The sequence below is a fragment of the Mya arenaria genome, chromosome 13 (assembly GCF_026914265.1).
Source record: "Mya arenaria isolate MELC-2E11 chromosome 13, ASM2691426v1".
Taxonomy (NCBI): domain Eukaryota; kingdom Metazoa; phylum Mollusca; class Bivalvia; order Myida; family Myidae; genus Mya; species Mya arenaria.
The window spans coordinates 22,939,457-22,959,543 of record NC_069134.1 but is presented as its reverse complement, the minus strand read 5'-3'; the positions used below and the strand labels follow the sequence as shown (position 1 = coordinate 22,959,543).

At 35.0% G+C, this 20,087-nt stretch overlaps 1 protein-coding gene across 1 annotated transcript; it reads left to right on the top strand.

The window, feature by feature from the left end:
- The first annotated feature begins 5 nt into the window (after window positions 1-5).
- Window positions 6-8,553, top strand: LOC128214279 (uncharacterized). The gene is made up of 5 exons (XM_052920666.1): window positions 6-60; window positions 277-432; window positions 2,222-2,317; window positions 7,381-7,524; window positions 7,897-8,553. Exons 1-5 carry the CDS (start codon window positions 31-33, stop codon window positions 7,963-7,965), a joined length of 495 nt encoding a protein of 164 aa, XP_052776626.1. The 5' UTR covers window positions 6-30; the 3' UTR covers window positions 7,966-8,553.
- The last annotated feature ends 11,534 nt before the right edge of the window (window positions 8,554-20,087 follow it).

Sequence of the window (20,087 nt, the reverse complement as noted above, 5' to 3'; positions counted from 1 at the left end):
AAACTGTTGTCTGCTACATGTAGCTGAAAAATGTTTCCTCCACGCAAAAAATCGACGAAGGTAGAGTTCGTTATTGATGGATCATGTTCGAATTCGAAGTTTTGAAATACTGTGCTATAATTAACGTATAAAAACCAAAACAGCGTCGTTAAAAATATCAAAAAGTTCTTTTTGCCCGTTGTCTCTTATTGTATGTAAGTTTCGGATTTAATGAATTCGGATATTGTCAAATTTATTAACATTAGGGATTAGCTAATACTTTCATATTTATTTCAGCATGTTTCTAGCATTGAAAATGTTTCGACTAGAGAAGATCACCAAAAGGACCTGTTTGAGGTTCACTTTCTGGGTATTGTGCCAGACATTGTGATCAGTGGCTCTCACACACGGGACCGGGAGGCTCAACTTGTTGACAGAATTGAAGAGGCTCAGGTAACTTACATCCCCACTGGGCTCATTAAACTTACCATAGTGTCCAAGAGTAATTGGTTTGTTGTATGAAGGATGACCGTTTATCATGGATTAACAGCCATCGAAATTAGACTTTTGGATGAACAAGCCCGAATTCTTATACTATTGCATGGAATCATGTTTTTGAACAAGCCGTGCTATATAAAATTCAGAATTTGAGGAAGCCCGGGTGTCATTTTATCAGTGCAGGGCTTGCGGGCTTGTGTTTATTTCGACCACTGAATTAAGAATGCAATATATATATCTTGAGGAAACGCTTGCTTATCCTGTAAATTGACACTATTTTAGTATATTATTTTGCTATATATTTGAGTGAATGAAATTCAGCCAGACTGAGTATAAAAAATGAATAAAAAGTTCGGAAAATATCTTTTTTTAAATGTCAGACACTTTTCTAAGCAATTTAAAAAAAAAAAACCAATAAAGTGATAGATGTAGACATGAAATAAAACTTATAAACATAAGAAAATCAAAGAAATAAAAAATTAGTACTCCGCCAGAAGCCCTGGTACTCCTTAACAATTACACCACTGTAAATAGATAATAATAATAAACTAAACGGTTAAAGGAAATCAATCCATCATTAATACAAAACATTTTAATGGGTAAAGTTTTATTACGGTATGTTTAGTTTGATTTTTTTTGTTTTTCATTGAGAGCTATTTTTAATAAGTGGACTTTTAAAGACATTTAATGGTATTTAAGTAACAAATTAATACAATTGCCTATATGATCATAGTAAAACTTTGTTATATAAATGCCCTTTTATATATCATATCATTATTGTAGCGTCATTATGGTGTTATCCAAAAATGAAATCCATTAAAAAAAAATATAATGGTTAATCAAATAAATTAAACATAGAAATAATCATGATGTAAATCTTAAATGCATTAACACATCTTTGCATCCTTTTGATGGATTGTTTGCCTTAAATGTAACAATTATAACCAAAGTTTAAAAACATGGCCTAATTATTCAACCTGCTATAAATAAAATTGTGTGTATATTATATAAACAAATATTCTGGCTTAACAGTCAGTGCTGCATTGGTTTTTATTGAAAAAAACAACATACAAAGTATGCATACAATATCAAAATATAGGAATGGACTGGAAGCAATCAGAACTCCTTGTCTATTTTCCACCGAAAACAACCTCAGATTTATTAGTATGTCAGTACATCGGTAGAAGAAATTCTTAAAATTAAAAAAAATAATATTAATTGATTTTAGTTTTTGCCGTGTATTTTGTATGAATACTAAGTTTAAATTGATTGCCTCTGAAGTGTATTATTGCATGAATAATTAAGATTCCCAAAGGTAGTCATTAAGTTATACTGCTAAATTGAAATTACTACATGATCTACTTAGCAGCGTAGTTAATATAAAGATTTCTTAAAAAAATAACTGTAAACTGTCCATAAACATCCAAGGTTGTTTTCAATGGAAATAAGCCAAGATGTCTAGAATGTGACTGGAACATGGTAAACAACTTATGAACGTCTATGGTCTAATTTAAGTGCTACTTTAATTAGGTCAAGGCAAAAACAAGGATATTGAAACATTGTATCTTACTCAGATATACTTTTTAATTTCATGATTGATTTTGATAAAAATGGATCAACTAATGGAAAGCAACATCAATGAAGACTTTTCTGTTTTTGACAACAGTATCTTATATGTAGACAAAGTTATGCCTTTTTTGAATTTTAAAAATATTTAAGAATAACTTTTCCCTATTGTTGTCAGATTGAAGGGCGACTACCCATGGTTGCTCAAGATGATGAGAAAGTGAAGTTAAACATCTCCATACATGGCTTCATAGTTCTTGGAATGAAAGGACAGGTATAATATTGTTGTTGTGGAATATATAGATTGCATTTATCATACATGTATATATGTTTTGTCATTAGTGCAATTATTATAATTATGTCTCCCCCTCTCTGGGGGAGACATATTGTTTTTGCCCTGTCCGTCAGTCCGGTAGTCCGTCAGTCCGTCAGTCCGTCCGTACGTCACACTTCGTTTCCGATCGATAACTGGAAAACCGCATGACCTAGGATCACCAAACTTGGTAGGGAGGTTGGTCGTGAGGTGTAGAGGATCCCTATTGTTTTTGGGGTCACTAGGTCAAAGGTCAAGGTCGCGGCGACCCCCAATATAAAAAACATTTCTGCTCAAAATCTTGAGAACGGTTTGACCTAGGTTCACCAAACTTGGTAGGGAGGTTGGTCATGAGGTGTAGAAGATCCCTATTGTTTTTGGGGTCACTAGGTCAAAGGTCAAGGTCGCGGCGACCCCCAATGTAAAAAACATTTCCGCTCAATATCTTGAGAATGGTTTGACCTAGGTTCACCAAACTTGGTAGGGAGGTTGGTCATGAGGTGTAGAAGATCCCTATTGTTTTTGGGGTCACTAGGTCAAAGGTCAAGGTCGCGGCGACCCCCAATGTAAAAAACATTTCCGCTCAATATCTTCAGAATGGTTTGACCTAGGTTCACCAAACTTGGTAGGGAGGTTGGTCGTGAGGTGTAGAGGATCCCTATTGTTTTTGGGGTCACTAGGTCAAAGGTCAAGGTCGCGGCGACCCCCAATATAAAAAACATTTCTGCTCAAAATCTTGAGAACGGTTTGACCTAGGTTCACCAAACTTGGTAGGGAGGTTGGTCATGAGGTGTAGAAGATCCCTATTGTTTTTGGGGTCACTAGCTCAAAGGTCAAGGTCGCGGCGACCCCCAATGTAAAAAACATTTCCGCTCAATATCTTGAGAATGGTTTGACCTAGGTTCACTAAACTTGGTAGGCAGGTTGATCATGAGGTTTAGAAAACTCCTATATTTTGGGGGGTCACAAGGTCAAAGGTCAACGTCGCTGTGACCTCTAATGTAAAAAAATATTTCCGTGCAATATCAGGAGAATGCTTTGATCTAGGTTCACCAAACTTTGAAGTGAGGTTGGTCATGATGTCTAGTTGATTTTGCGATCAGTTGGTCAAAGGTCAAGGTCACTGACCTTGAGGTGAAGAACCGGTTTCTGCTCAATAACTCAAGAACGTTTACACCCAGGAACTTCATACTTGGTATGCCAGTTAGTCATGACTAGTTGATGGCCCCTATTGATTTTGGGATCCATCATTGATTATTTCTCACCTACGACCATACAATGGGGGAGACATGCGCTTTTTCAAAAAAGCAATCTCTAGTTGGATAATAGTATCAAAATCTATTCCAAAGCAATTTGATTTTGAAAGTTACTGTTTGTTATGGTTATGTTATTAAACAGTTTTCGCTTGTCTGTTTCTCCAAGAAACAAGTTAAGATATTGTCTTGATGTTGTTGACGGCAGCAGCACTGTGCACAACTTTAGCCTTGGCCGCCTTGGCTGTAGCTATACAACCTTTCAAGATATTCAATTGAAACTTGGTACACATGTTGCCAGGGAAAATACTCACATGTATTGCAAGGCCCATAACTCTTTACAGTGATTATTGTTCAAGCTAACTTTTGGTCGAAATTCAGCACCACTCCCATTCCAAATGTGAAAATAATATTCCCAATTTAAGGTTTGAATTTTGTTTTTAGTAAGGAAAGTATACCAAAACATTTATGCATGATAGAGTTGGTGTATTTTTAGCTCGACTATTCGAAGAATAAGGAGAGCTATACTACTCACCCAAGCGTCGGCGTGACGCCCTTGGTTAAGGTTTTGCGTGCAAGCACACATAGGTAAATATCTCAGCAACTACTTGAGGTATTGCATTGGGACTTTATACAATGGTACTCAACCATCCAACCTACTTAATTAACCAAGTTAGATAACTCTTGTTTGCATTTAATGCAAATAATTGGCCTTTATTATTTGACATAGAAATTCTGGTTAAGGTTTTGCGTGCAAGCACACATAGGTTAATATCTCAGCAACTACTTGAGGTATTGCATTGAGACTTGATACAATGTTACTCAACCATCCAACCTACCTTATTAACCAAGTTAGATAACTATAGTTTGCATTTAATGCAAATAATAGGCCTTTATTATTTGACTTAGAAATTTTGGTTAAGGTTTTGCGTGCAAGCACACATAGGTTAATATCTCAGCAACTGCTTGAGGTATTGCATTGAGACTAGATACAATGATACTCAACCATCCAACCTACTTAATTAACCAAGTTAGATAACTCTAGTTTGCATTTAATGCAAATAATAGGCCTTCATTATTTGACTTAGAAATTCTGGTTAAGGTTTTGCGTGCAAGCACACATAGGTTAAAATCTCAGCAACTGCTTGAGGTATTGCATTGAGACTAGATACAATGGTACTCAACCATCCAACCTACTTAATTAACCAAGTTAGATAACTCTAGTTTGCATTTAATGCAAATAATTGCCCTTTATTATTCGACTTAGAAATTTTTGTTAAGGTTTTGCGTGCAAGCACACATTGGTTAATATCTCAGCAACTACTTGAGGTATTGCATTGAGTCTCGATACAATGGTACTCAACCATCTAACCCACCTAATTAACCAAGTTAGATAATTCTAGTTTGCATTTAATGCAAATAATTGCCCTTTATTATTCGACTTAGAAATTTTGGTTAAGGTTTTGCGTGCAAGCACACATTGGTTAATATCTCAGCAACTACTTGAGGTATTGCATTAAGTCTCGATACAATGGTACTCAACCATCCAACCTACTTAATTAACCAAGTAAGATAACTCTAGTTTGCATTTAATGCAAATAATTGCCCTTTATTATTTGACTTAGAAATTCTTGTTAAGGTTTTGCGTGCAAGCACACATTGGTTAATATCTCAGCAACTGCTTGAGTTATTGCATTGAGTCTCGATACAATGGTACTCAACCATCCAACCTACTTAATTAACCAAGATAGATAACTCTAGTTTGCATTTAATGCAAAAAATTGCCCTTTATTATTTGACTTAGAAATTGTGGTTAAGGTTTTGCGTGTAAGCACACATAGGTTAATATCTCAGCAACTACTTGATGTATTGCATTGAGACTTTAAACAATGGTTTTCAACCACCCAACCTAATTGAATAACCAAGTTAGATAACTGTATTTTGCAAATAATGGCCCTTTATTATTACACTTAAAAATTCTGGTTAAAATTTTGCATGTAACCACATTTATGTTAATATCTTAGCACATCATGTATTGCATTAAAATCTAATCTAACAGTGATCCATGCATGTTTCGCCAAAACTTTTCAATCCTTACACTGAAAAGTGGCGGAATAGTCGAGCGTGCTGTCTCTGTGACAGCTCTTGTTATTGAAACATGCTGTTAAAAAATACTTTATCAAGTTTGTCTATTTTTGAGCTCACCTAATTTGATTGGTGAATGCCCGTCTTTACCTGTCTTTCATCAACATTTTCCATTTATCATCTTCTCCCTATTAACCACATTTTCAACCAAACTTCACAGAAATGTTCCTTGTATGTTCTTGTTCTAGATTCCTTCAATAAAAGCGATTCCATGCACAACTCTGGTTGCCATGGTAACCAAAAGGATAAAACTTTGGAAGTTAACTTCTTAGAAACCACTTGCCCGCTTCACAGAAATGTTCATTAGGATACCCTGTATCAAATTCCTTCACCTCATACTTATTTGTATAAAGGCATGGGTCTTGGTGGTGGGGCTACTTTTTAATTAAATTTTTATGTCTGTATGGAAAACTTTGAAAATCTACTCCTCAGAATCAGCTGGCACTATTTTAAAATAATTTCACAGAAATGTTCCTAAGGTGACCCTTTAGCAAATTTCTTCATCAAATACTATTCATAGAAAAAAATGGCTGCCAGGGATGGGGCTACTTTTCACTATACTAGTATCTCTATTTGGAAATTTTTGGAAATCTTCTATTCAGTAGCTATTGGCCCAATTTTATGATAATTTCACAGAAATGTTCCTAAGGTTACCCTTTGTCAAATCCCTTCACCCCCATGTTGATTTATATAAAAACATGGTGTCCAAGGGCTAGTCACCACTATATATCTATTTGGAAAACCTCTCTTCAGAAACGATTTACTCGATTTCAATTTGTTTTCACAGGAATGTTCCTAATAGGTGACCATATATCAACTCATTGTGATTTATAAATTAAACATTGCTGCCAGGGTTGGGGCAACTTTTTACTTTATGTCTATATGGAAAACTTTAAAACTTCTTCAGAAACCATTGGCCCGATCCCAAAATATTTCACAGAAATGTTTCTAATGTGACCCTTTTATCATTTACAGTCATGAGGGGTGTTTTGGCAGGCAGCATCCTTTATATTGTCCAATCAAGAGCAATAGAACACTTTGTCCAATCATGTGAGAGATAAAGGGTCATCTTTGCGCTTTCTTGTTCATATTTTGGAAAAGTTGAATATCCAATATTTGTCAAATGTTTTCTTTTTTCCCCCGATCAGAAAGGCCTGGCCCCATCCCCAAAATTATGAAGAAACCCACTGCTTGTGACTCTTTGTTGACTGAAAAATAAAGATGATTGTTGGATCTTGGGTGCTCTTGTTTAAAAATACTCTTAGGTGTGAAATAATTAAAACATTTTTTAGTTACAATGTGTATAATTTCCAGTAAAATTTCATGTCATTTAAAATGACATTAATTGGAGAACTTGTAGATGATAAATTTATGCCTATTTAATTTTTTGTTGGTTATAAGTCTGAAAACAATTTGGGTTTCTTAATTTTTTTTTTTTTAAAATAACTAATATTGATGGACAAATACATGATAGTATATATGTGTTTGAAGAAATATAACAAGTTACAGTTCTGGCTATGGAAATCCTAATTTCAGCTATCCATTATAATGAGGGTTTTCCAGCTTTTGGTCAATGTACATGTGTGGGTTTTATGTTTAAGGTTAATAGACATAATATTTTTTCAGGAGGTACTGCAGAGACATCCTCTTCACACGATTGCCCAGGTGGTGCAGTATTGTGACGGTGGTACCATCAATAACATTGCCTTTAAGATTGGCAATATCAATAAACCGGTGTTCAGTGCCTACATATTCCAGTGCTTGAGTGAGGTTTGTACTGCATTTATTTAAACCTAATATGTATTTTTAAAAAATCGTAATACTAGTATACAAATGTAAGATGAAAAATGTGACATAAGAAAATGGTCTTTAGCTATGAGGGAGCTTAGATATATAAAGAACCCGAAGAAACCTCACGTGTCTTATTTGTTATCGAAAGCCTTAATAATTTGTAGTTAAAGATGCTAGCTCCTTTTATGAGTGATTGTATTTTAGTCTGATTAGAATATTAAAAAATGAAAAGAATGTATTGAATTGCTAATTGTTTAAAAAATGCATATATAATTTGTATGGTGAAAAGCCTAGGTGTATGAACTGTAATCAGAATCATCACTGTTAAGAATTTGTTACCGTTGTTTTCAGGAGCAAGCGTCGGAGATCTGTCAAAATGTGCGAGCCATGTTTGATAAAGTAACAGAGAAAAACAGATGACAAATCTGAAATTATGTGATTCAAGTTTTGATATATTTCAGATTTTTATTGGACATGGGTGCTAAAACAGCAAAAATTATTATTATACTGTGCAGTTGTCACACTTATACACTTTTATTCTGTACTGGTACGAGTATATAAAGGGGATTTTGCATGGATTTAAACGGGGTTTATGTTTAAACTTTTGGCTACTGAGCTTGTTTATGCTGTTTTTCACATACATAATTAATTCAAATTTACCTTTTATTTTGTACTGGTACGAGTATATAAAGGGGATTTTGCATGGATTTAAACGGGGTTTATGTTTAAACATTTGGCTACTGTGCTTTTTTCTGTGTTTTTTTTCCATAAATATTTGACTGAATTTTACCTTTTATTCTGTAAACATTTTGTTATCTCTGATTGTGTTATCTCTTAGCACTCTATAGTGACATTCTATTGTAATTTGTCTATTTATAAAATCATGTTAATGTTGATATTGTTGACTTTTCAAATTAATGCAAATTAGAATAAAAATATATTTGCCATTTTTAATGTGCATCAGATATTTCGCTTCTAACTAAAATAAATGGCAGAGGAATAATTCAATCATGTTTGTTTTATTATGACCTGTCTAATATTGCTCTAGTTTAAAGCCACAATGGAATTGGTTAACATAATACACATGCAACTATGTCGAAGATCTTGCTTTAAATCTAAATAGAGAGTGCGATCTGTTTGCATAATCATATATTTTTTTTAAATCCACCGAGAATGCAATAGATTCAGTTCTATGTCTCATTTGCAAAACATTGAATGCAGTTCAGAAAGTTAATTGAATGAAATTTTGCTTTATTTGTTCACCATCTCATGGGTAATGCACTGGGAAAGGTTTGTCCATGACTTTATTATATTTTTCAAATGACATTTTGTGCTTCTATTTGGATTAAAAAAGATAACGAGCACCTATTTGCATTAAATTGTTTTTTTATTTACATAAGTTAATGTCACGTTTATTTAATTATTTGTTATATATAAATAAATGCTATTCAGAAGAAAACAAAAAATAGTTTGTGTCATAAAACTTTGTTTATGGATGGTTAACAGAAACGTAGCTCGACCAGAATTGATGTGCATGTCCAGTTTCCAACGGGTCGAACCGCCCCGCCCAATTCCCGCGAATGATGAGTTTAGGTGCGTTTTTCTACTATATCTTAGAATAAAGAAACAAATATTAATTTAAAAGAACGACTGGCTTATATTCTGACATTATGCATATATCCAAAACAAATTGAGTGGACACTTCCTTGGACACAGGAATTTCATACTTGGTATGGAGGTTGCTCATGACCGGTAGTTGATCCCTATTCATTTTGAGATCAGTAGGTCAAATGCCAAGGTCGCGGTGACCTTGGGGTGAAAAAAACGCCTAATAACTGAAGATGTTTTAGGTCCAGGAACATCATACTTGGTATGCGAGTTAATCGTGAGTAGAATATGACCACTTATGATTTTGAGATCCATGCGTCAAAGGTCAAGACCACGGTGATCTCGGGTGAAACACGATTCGTTGGCGGTGGCCTTGAAGCTGCACTCTCACAGATTGACAGTTTTTACCTTTTATTCTTTTGGCTCGGAATCAGCTGATTTTGGCTTCAATGCCTTCAGTTCATTCATAAATGATAACTTACAATAAAACATATCACAATTGTTTGGAAAGCGTTAGTAACACTTTTGGCCATAAAACATCATTTTTCGAACATAAATATGAAAATGTCGACCTGCTCTTTTGTTACCAGTCTTATATGACTGGTTTCGAAAAATTGGCTCATTCCAAGACAAGGGTAAAAACGTTGTCAGAGAAATCAATCTGTGAGAGTGCAGCTTTAAGCTGAACAATGGTTTCCGCTCAATAACTAAAGATCGCTTGCACCCAGGAAGTTCATAGTTGGTATGCACGCTGGTCATGACCAGAAGATGACCCTTATTGATTTTGGGATCAGAATGTCAAAAGGTCAATGTCGCGGTGATCTTGAGGTGAAAAAAAAACAGTTCCCGGGCCTTTCGCTCAATAACTGAAGATCCCTTGGGTCCTGGAACTATATACATGGTATTCCAGTTACAACCACACAATGGGGGAGACAAGTGCTTTCACTAACCTAATTTGTTTTTCAAAACTGCTGGAGCTTAAGGGCGTTTTTGGTGATACCGAACTAGTTTCAGTTTGGGTTTCAAGGGTTTCGACGGTTTGGAAACCTGTTTCGAAAGTTTGACGTGAAGTAACAAATGCATGGTTTTATGTACAGCTTCGACATCATGATGGGGCTTCTGCATTGAGGCATTATTTCTAAATTTCTTCAAAACAATGATACCTCGGTAGGTCGTTTGCCTGTTTTAACTAAATCGTGTTTGAATACACGTGTTGGATCACTGTCCGCCATGTTGTTTTTTTCAAAGTTGGCTAGTTTTTGGATAGTACGAACCGACGAAACCGCCTCCGGAGGGGGTTTCAATTGTAATAAAAAACGGTTTCGATTTTCATAAAACAGTCGAAAAAAATGGTTTTCATTCTATTTGAATCTGTCACAATAAATACACAGTAATACTTTGGCCTGCCCAGTCTCATTGAATTGAAATTGGAAGCTTATTCTTGAAAACTGTTTGAGCTAACAAATTGTGTAGTCGCTTGAACCAATCACTCGCATTCAAACCGGCAATCTTCGCATAATTTTGTTCGGGTGCTCGAACAAATTGGCCTTCTCAGTCCCATCATATGAGATATTCTCTCTGTGTAAGGGTTTTCAATGTTCGAGCTCTCAAACAAGTTAATATCCAAACCGCTGAGAAATTGAAAATTGATGGTTATTCTTTATGTGATTATTTTACACTGATTATCTGAATTTAAGGCAGGCCTATAAAAGGTACAAAAAAGACAAATCCCATTTGAAAAAAATATTCACTTAGTTCTTGAAACCAATATAAAACCAAAACTAGTTTATTACCAATAAAAACGCCCTAAATAACCGCCATCTAGTGATTAGGCTGTTCCAATGGTAAATCAGTAAGAATTGTTCCATCCTAAAACATATGTCTTGAAATTAAACGGACATTTAACAGGCCGGGTTTCTTACCTTGAACCTTAGACACTACTATTTAAACGAAACGTAAACTATTTAAGTGGTATTTCAGATCGTTAATGTATATCCCAGAAACAATCAAATCAAATGAATTTAGCGTATAATATGCTATGTGTTAAACTTGTTGCATGCCATATATATGTATATTTTTTGTTTGTTTGTATATACGTTATTATGACGATAAACCTGTTATGCTTAAGTCTAATAAATATTCTGTTCTGTTCTGTTCTGTTAATCCTAGTGATAATCATCACACTGGATGCTCATCAGACATTGATAACATTATAAACTTCTTGAGTGCGTACTTACTCTGTTTCGTGCACGTATGCACCATTTGTTATTATCATATAAGTTTCTTTCTGTCTCAAGAGAGGGTTCTTAGTATGAAAACATGTGTTTAATCACGTTTATATGATCTTCAGCATTTAATGATGCCCTTGCGTGACGAATTGTGTAGACTTTCACAAAAAAGAAACGTGAATTAAGAGACAAATTAAGATGATTTATGCTACAGACAGGGGCGTAGCTATCCCTCTATTCATAAGGATTCATAATTGTGCAAGGGGGTCTGGGGGCATTCCCACCCCCTGAAATTTATGATGCATTCTGGGCGTTCTGATGTGCTTTATTTAGTACTAAAATGGACAGTTTAAGGATAAAAAAATCAACAAGTAAACCTTTCACTCGGCAGATTATTTCTCTTAAATAGCAAACAAATAAGCTCCGATTATGTTAATAACATTCAGATTGCTTAACAGAAATCTAATATTCTGCCCCTTTTGCCATCAATGTCAATGTCCAATGTCTGTAACAACATGTATAGTCAAGTATGAATACTGTCACTTTGGCTGAATTGTTTTATCTTTTGTCAGAGGCATGTGGATTCAGCCGTGTAGTCGCATATAGGCAGCTACGCGCCTGAGAGGGTCACCCTGTCTTATCTGTGTTACGGAAGAAGATATGTTCTGGTTGTGTCTTTGATAAGAGGACGTTGGACATGAATACTACTGGGAACTCTCGTTTGACACTCTAAACCCATTTATGTTTGGAATGTAAGGATTTCAATCAGTTACCAAAATTAAACAGAATTGAAAATAAATCCCAGTTGGAATCTTCTATGCTGTTTAATCTTGGCTGTTGTATCCTTGTTTGACCTAAATTGTCCCATGCAGAATTAGCTGACTTAAAATCACAAAGATATATGAAATATTCCTCCTTCAACACACTTTTTCATATACCATAATGTATATGGGTTACAGTTGATTCTATGGGGTACTTGTTTTGCGAGCTTTTGAATAAAGTTCAGGTTATGAAAAGTGTTATATAGTCGTTTGTGCCTTTGCTTTGTTTCTCTATTTTTTAAACAGGATTTTTTTAAAGTACGAATATGGGCTTTTTTCCCTATATCTTTCATTATATTATTTACATCAACATTTTAGAGGAACAAGACAAACAATAATAAAGTTATAAAAACGGTATATCTGTGAGAGTGCAGCTGTTTTTGAAGATTTTGAAACGAGTTTGGATTCTCAATGAACTGAACAAAATTTTATCTTGTTTAACATATATTACAGAGTTTTTTTTAAAAGTGGTTTGAAATTTCTACTTTCAGAAGTAAAAAAAAACTTTGCTAGAAAATATCAACTGTTTCTACAAGGTTTGAAAGCAAGTCTTTGTCCATTGATTTAGCAATCAAAATTGATGATTCGAAATGACCCTTGACTAAACGGTCAGTTCATTGTGTATAAAACAGTTGTATATAAATGAATTCAAACATTTTAAAACATTTCGGTGATGTACTTATCATATCCCATATTTGCATAGTCACCCTACTTCCCTTTTGGAATATCTTCATTGTACTACAATGCAATAAGAAATTATATATCTCAGAGAAAATGCCCCACTTTGATTTTGATATTGCTCCCTTTGTCAAAAATGGGCACATCTTGTGACACCTCTAATTGTTATTGATGGCGTTTTCTTGAAAATTTAAGTTGCTTTAAACACTAATATCAAAGAAACACATAACTTTGCGTGTGATTAAACGCAAAGAACGTCGCGGACACGTTAAATCAATGTTTTCTTAAGGAGAAATCAATAATCATCGGGCCAATTATATCAGTATGGCACGCGAATAAATTCCATCTAGCGCGCTACTTTACAAAGGACTCAGGCAAATGTAAATACTTTAGCAATTTTCTGAAAGTCTCATGTGCTGCTCATTAATATAAAAACCGTTTTTATATCTTGGCATGGTTCCAAATACACAGGTGATATTTTATATTTGGCATATTATAAATAAATATAATGTTTATTGTATATCCAAATGATAAAATGAATATTCGTGTATCAAAGAGCTTTTACTACTGATTCATGTTTTTGCTAACGTTTATCTTTCAACAAATATTCAGCGTGAATTTTTGAATCATTGTTTTAACTTGCTCGTGTATGATGACACTGTCATGTGGTGGAAAACTTTGATGCCATAAACAAAATTCTGCGGTTTTGTTTAGATCTCCCGTTGACAGTGTTTATCCTTCGATACCACTATTAAAATCACTAGACGACTCGTTGTTCACTAGTCCAGAATCTTTCAGAGGGTTCACTTGTATGTACGTGAAGTTAGCGGCCTAGCGGCCTAGCAACCTAGCGGCGTGAAGTTAGCGGCTTAGCGGCCAAGCGGCGTGGAGTTAGCGGCCTGGCGGCCTAGCGGCGTGCAGTTGGCGGCCTAGCGGCCTGGCGGCCTAATTATTTTTTCTATTTCCAAGCAATTGTTAATGCGTTTCTTTAAACACTGATAAATCAAAGTTTTTTATTCATATAGTTACATAGCGGCCTTAAATTGTTATCTATTCAGAATAATTTTCTTAACCTTTTATTCTAAAACAATTTTAAATTAACTGTTTTATGTACAAATTATCACTTTGAAGCGTTTTTCATTTTTTTTTCAAAAGTCAATCGAGCACTTCAGCGAACTAGCGGCCTAGCCGCGTGAAATTAGCGGCCTGGCGGCCTAGCGGCCTAAATTGAATCCTATTTCAAAGCATGTATACATGCATTTTCTTCTAAAACAATGACATTTTAACTGTTTTTATGTACACATTAACACATTGAAGCTATTATCAACATTTTATTTTCGAAAACGTCGATAAAGCAGTCAGCTATTTCAAAGCATTAAACATGCCTGTTCTTCTAAGACAATCATGATATATTTACTGTTTTTGTGCACCAATTATCAATTATAATTCAGCGGCCTGGCGGCCTAGCGGCCTGGCGACCTAGCGGCCTAGCGGCGTGAAGTTAGCGGCCTGGCGGCCTAGCGGCCTAAAATGGTAACCTATTTCAAAGCATGTATACATGCATTTTCTTCTAAAACAATGACATATTAACTGTTTTTATGCACAAATTAACACTTTAAAGCTATTAGCGATAATCAGCATATTTTTTTCAAAAGCGTCGATTAAGCAGTCAGCTATTTCAAAGCATTAAACATGCCAGATCTTCTAAAACAATGATATATTTACAGTTTTACAAATCACTCTGAAGCGTTTTTCATTTTTTTTCAAAAAAGTCGATCGAGCACTTCAGCGGCCTAGCGGCCTAGCGGCCTAAAATGGTTTCCTATTTCAAACCATGTATATATGCATTTTCTTCTAAAACAATGACATACTAACTGTTTTTATGCACAAATTAACACTTTGAAGCTATTAGTGATTATCAACAGTTTTTTTTCAAAAGCGTCGATAAAGCAGTCAGCTATTTCAAAGCATTAAACATGCCTGTTCTTCTAAAACAAATAAATATTTACTGTTTTTATGCATAAATTATCACTCTGAACCGTTTTTCAACCTTTTTTCAAAAAAGCCGATCAAGCACTTCAGCGGCCTGTCCCTTTACCTCGCAAAGCTCTTTGTTTGAAATCAAACGTAAAGTGATTTCTTTCCTTTGGTAAGTGCTTAAAAGCTTCTTGCAGTTTATAAATAAACAATGGAAAACAATTACCTTAATTTAGGTTCGGATATACATGGCAACAAAATGTATGGTATAAGAAATTTCTCCACCAACACAGCATTTTCTGGATTTCATTTATCCTGGGGAGATTTTCCATTACATCCTTAAATTACCCACTTGGACAATGCCATTAGCCCAAAGGAAACTGTTATTCAATTAGAGGTTGTTTCTTCCCATTTCTGTTGGTAGAGCAACTGAAAATGTGATAAGAAGTCTTTTGTATTTTTCATTTCCTTCTTTGGTACACAACAGAAGGAAGTATATCGTGTAACAAAATAAACTCATACCATTTTAAAGACGATTTGTCGAGTACAATACCCACGTCTCTACCTCAAAAGTCAATGCCAAACTTACAGATTATCATCATGAAATGATTTCTAGTTAAAGATTCTAACTTTGACACTCAGGGAGGCATTAAATAGATTTGCAGATGTGCTCGGTACATAACGGTGATATATCACGTGCAAGACTTGCGACCTTACCTAAAAGTTCAAGGTCACACTTAAATCATTTACTCATTATGGAATACTGCATATATGCACAGTATAGTTGGTCGTGTCCTGGCTGTAACTTAGTATTGCACGGAGGGATTTTAAAACCATTTGAAACATGTGTTTGGTACATTACGACGACGTGGTGCTTGCAAGACGTTGGCCCTACATCAACAATCAAGATCCCAAGTATAGGTTTATCTTTATAGAATGCTGCATATACTATGCAGGGGCGGATCCAGGAATCAACGTTAGAGGGGGCGTAGCTTAGGGGCGCAACCTTTTGACATGCACCCCTCCCTCTGAACCGAAAGTGTATGGCATAAACTGTTTGCATATGGATTGGGGGTTAAGCAATCAAGAAAAATTACCAATTTGTAGTTGGAAATGATGCATTATGGGCGTATTTTATTATTTTTTTATCTCCTAAATTGACATAAAAAGTAAACTTTGACGATTTTAGAGGGGGCGCGCGCCGGATGCGCCCCCCTCTAAATCCGCTAGTGCTATGTTCATGCAGTATAGTAAGTCGTGTCCGGGCTATAACTCTATCATGCGGAGATGGATTTTAATATTAAATGGCTCATTTGTTCTGTACGAAAATGCAATGTATCGCCTGCAAAACCCATTTTCCTACCTAAAAGTTAAAGGTCGCACTTCGAGTTAAATAACTAGGTTATACTGCATAAATGCAAATTGAAAGAGCACAATTGGTATTGTTTGACTGTGACATTCTAACGAACGGGGAGGATTTGCAATTACTTTGCATATTTGTTCGGTAATTAAAAAGTTATGTGTCGCATGCAGGATTGACGACCCTACCTATAGTTCAAGGACTCACTAAGAGCTTAATCAATATTGGATGCATCATATATGCACATTTATAGAGTAAAGTTGGTCATAACCGAACTATGACTTGGCCATGCACGGAGATATTCTAAAAATATTTAGCGAATGTGCCGGAAGGAAGCACAATGTCCCTTACTACATCGTCAACCATTATGGGTGCTGGAAAATGCTTATAGTTATTGATAGCTCTTTTTGAATTAAGGAATAGTAGTAATTGCCGAATAAACTGAACTGAATGACACTTTGAGGACATGCGTCACTTAATGTGACAATTCTTGTTCATGGCCGTTTTTTCGATTTGATAAGAGGATATTTATATCACAACACACCCTTACCAATCTAAGCGATTCCGTTTGCACTTGTTGACGAGTTTATACTATTTTGCAACAATAATTATCAATGCGTCTGTACCAACCATACAGTGTTCGTACCACATAAACAATACGAAAACAATATCATCTAACCTGTAAAATAGTCATTTGCATTCCAATGAATTCCAGTACAAATATTCGATATATTTTGGCATATGGACATACTATCCGAATAATTCATAACCCACAAACTGAACATGGCACAATCTCATTAGCCTATTACTTACATGAAAATGCTCGAAGATAAAGTTCGAGGAAAAAAACTCGGATTTTACGGTGATTGTCACATAATCGACAGTCTGTTTGGTTGTTTCTTCAAATCGAATTACAGTCAAAATAGGTATATTTGCATGTTTTTAAGACATGATTTATTTTGAACCGGGTCCGCCTTTTTAGTTATATAATCATTGTTTGCAGTCAAGACCACTGGTCCATAGTGGCTACTAATACTGCAGCATTATTGAAAATCATTTCATTGTAACATGTGATTTCATTGGAAGAAGAGTTGTCTTCCCTACCCCATGCATATTCATTAAAACCAGATTTCGCCAGTCAATTGCCCCACGGTATTTATTAAGTACTACGGAACTATAAGCACTATGGTTGCCGACGATGTTGTTATGTATATTAGTCGCACTAACTTGCGCAGTTATGATCTATTTTTATGCTTTTGAGTGTTCACTTGTCCATAATCTATATAAGATAAAGTTCCTACAAATAAGATAAGTGAGGTACATTATTTGTTGATGCATATGAGGATTTGACATAAAGAGTTATTGTATAGAAAAAAATTAAGGCGGAAATTAACAATTTATAGAACAAAGCAATATAATAATTTTGTGATTACTTTTTCCCTGTGTTTTAAATCAGTAACATGCGAGGGTAAAATCCTGAGTACAGTCTGTGCCTCTTATAAATACTTGGATACAGTGTTCTGCTATGATTGTTTTGGTTGTTACGCCTAAAGTAATGGACTGTTTGCTGCTCGTTCACAGAAGGCCAGATGTCTCGTTACGAATATTTCATATAAAAACTCAGATTTTTTTATGAATCCTGGATCAGGGGCAAAAGTATTATATGTTATGTTTTTCTTTTTTACAAGTTGCCGTATTATTGATTTTATTGAACTTTTGAGTGTTTTTATATTCCGATAAATGGTTAAAGCTTTATGCCGTTTCACAGTTCCCCCCCCCCCCATTATTTTCTATTGCAAACAATGAATTCCAACACAAATAACTGTGATTTATACGACAGCCCACACTATCGAAGAGGATAAATAATGAAGTAAAGTATCGGAAAATAACTCTGACATTAATTTGGTTTGAGGATATTCACTTGTTATTGATACCTATTATTACCACCGGGATACACAATCAATTGAGCTATGTCTTAACGTCAGCACATTGAGACCACATTGGTCACTATGACAATTTTGGTTCAGATCTTGTCTGCGTTCTCCTAAGCAAAGCTATTCTAAAATGGGAGGTTTGAATATTAAAGAGCCAACACTGAATGTTGCCTAGCCACCAGACAGCCATATCGACAACAATTAATGTGCAAATAAGCTAGTAATTGACAATAGCTAGCTTTAAGATTTCCATGTTTATCAGCTATTTAGCATAGTAGTCTGGTAATTTGATATATGTATTTTAAATATAACATAAACAATGCACTGCTAGAGACATTGCATTACTATAAAATCGCTTCCAAGCGATCTTTCCTCCAGCATGTTTTAATCCTAAATTCTTTAGGTCAGTGATATTGCTGTCTTAAGTGTGTCATATAAAAGTTTAATAAAAGTTGAACGAAGTTAGTCAGTATGCCTCATCAGATAACGAAAAAAGAGATGGTCATGGGTATTGGCGATGGTAGGTTTTGAGCTATTAAACCGTTAAATTGCCCACATAGTTCAGTTTTAGTGTATGTTTTGTTGTTGCTTAAAGCTTAAAAACATCCCTATAGATTAGTAAAACGAAATACTGTGGATGTTATTTCTTATTTAAACAGGTAAAGGAGCTATATTGAATGAATAACTACTAACTTTTTATGCATACATGCACTTTTGATTCTACTATATCCAACGTGTTTTGCTTTTTTTTTTAAATGTACTATGCGTGATAACTCATAGCATTGTATAAGTAAGAGTTACCGTACCACGTTGTGTGTGACGCCATTATTGGTTCAAGAGCTTTCCAAACACCAGTTTTCCTTCTCCTTTCTGTACTCACGTGATCATGGCATTTATAATTATGTTTTTACAAACATGATTTATTTAAAGCTGCACTCTCACAGATTGACCATTTTGCCAACTGTTTATTTTTTTTGTCTTGGACTGAGCAAAGTTTTGCATAAATATCTGCAAACTAGTTATTTGTTGAATTAATTATTTCACATATTTTCGTGAACATCAACTGTGACCAAACAAAAATGGCTTAAAATGATTCAAATTTAAATTTGTTTAGTAGGAGTAAAATCACACTTAAAATAAAGTATCGAAATCTATTTTCATAGGATGTTTTTTATGCCCCTTTCGAAGAAAGTGGAGCAAAACGGCTTGAAATCGTTGGTTTGGTGGTAGATCTGTCTAGAAGTCAACGTTCCAAGTCTCAGTCAACGGTCTCGAAAAACCAGTCAGCAGAATAGCTCAAAAATGATTTGACAATGAAACTTCATTGGTAGGCTGCCTTTCCAGTAGATGACCTATATTGTTTGAGGTCAGAAGGTAAAAGGTGTCCTCACAAAAACCCAAGTACAGTTTAACGTAGGACAATGAAACTTCAATGGTATGTGCGCGTGAGCAGTAAAGGACAGCTATTGCTTTTGACCTCGGCTTTTAAATGGTCAAGCTCGAAAGATTAATAAAAACTTTGTTCACACAATGGCTATTTAACTATGTGGCATAGGTACATGCTTATTCAGTGGCTGGATGTCCATGGCCAGTAGATGACCTCTAATATAAACTATGGTCAGTAGGTCAGAAGATGAAGGGTCAAGGTCATCGTGAACTGTCGTATGCAAATTAAATGTGTTCGTATACAAGCATGAGAACAGATTAAAAAACACCAAGCAAATCTTTAAGCCAACACTTAAACCTCCGTATATGTTATTTTTATGTTTATATTATCGTACATATCAGTTCTTCCAAGCGATGTTATAGATATGTCTGGACATATAATGAGACACGGAACAGAAGCTTTACGTACAATGCTTTATTAATTCCTAAATTATATACTTTCAGTGTTTCCCTGTTATGATATGAGTTCATAAATGTCACCCTCTTTAAC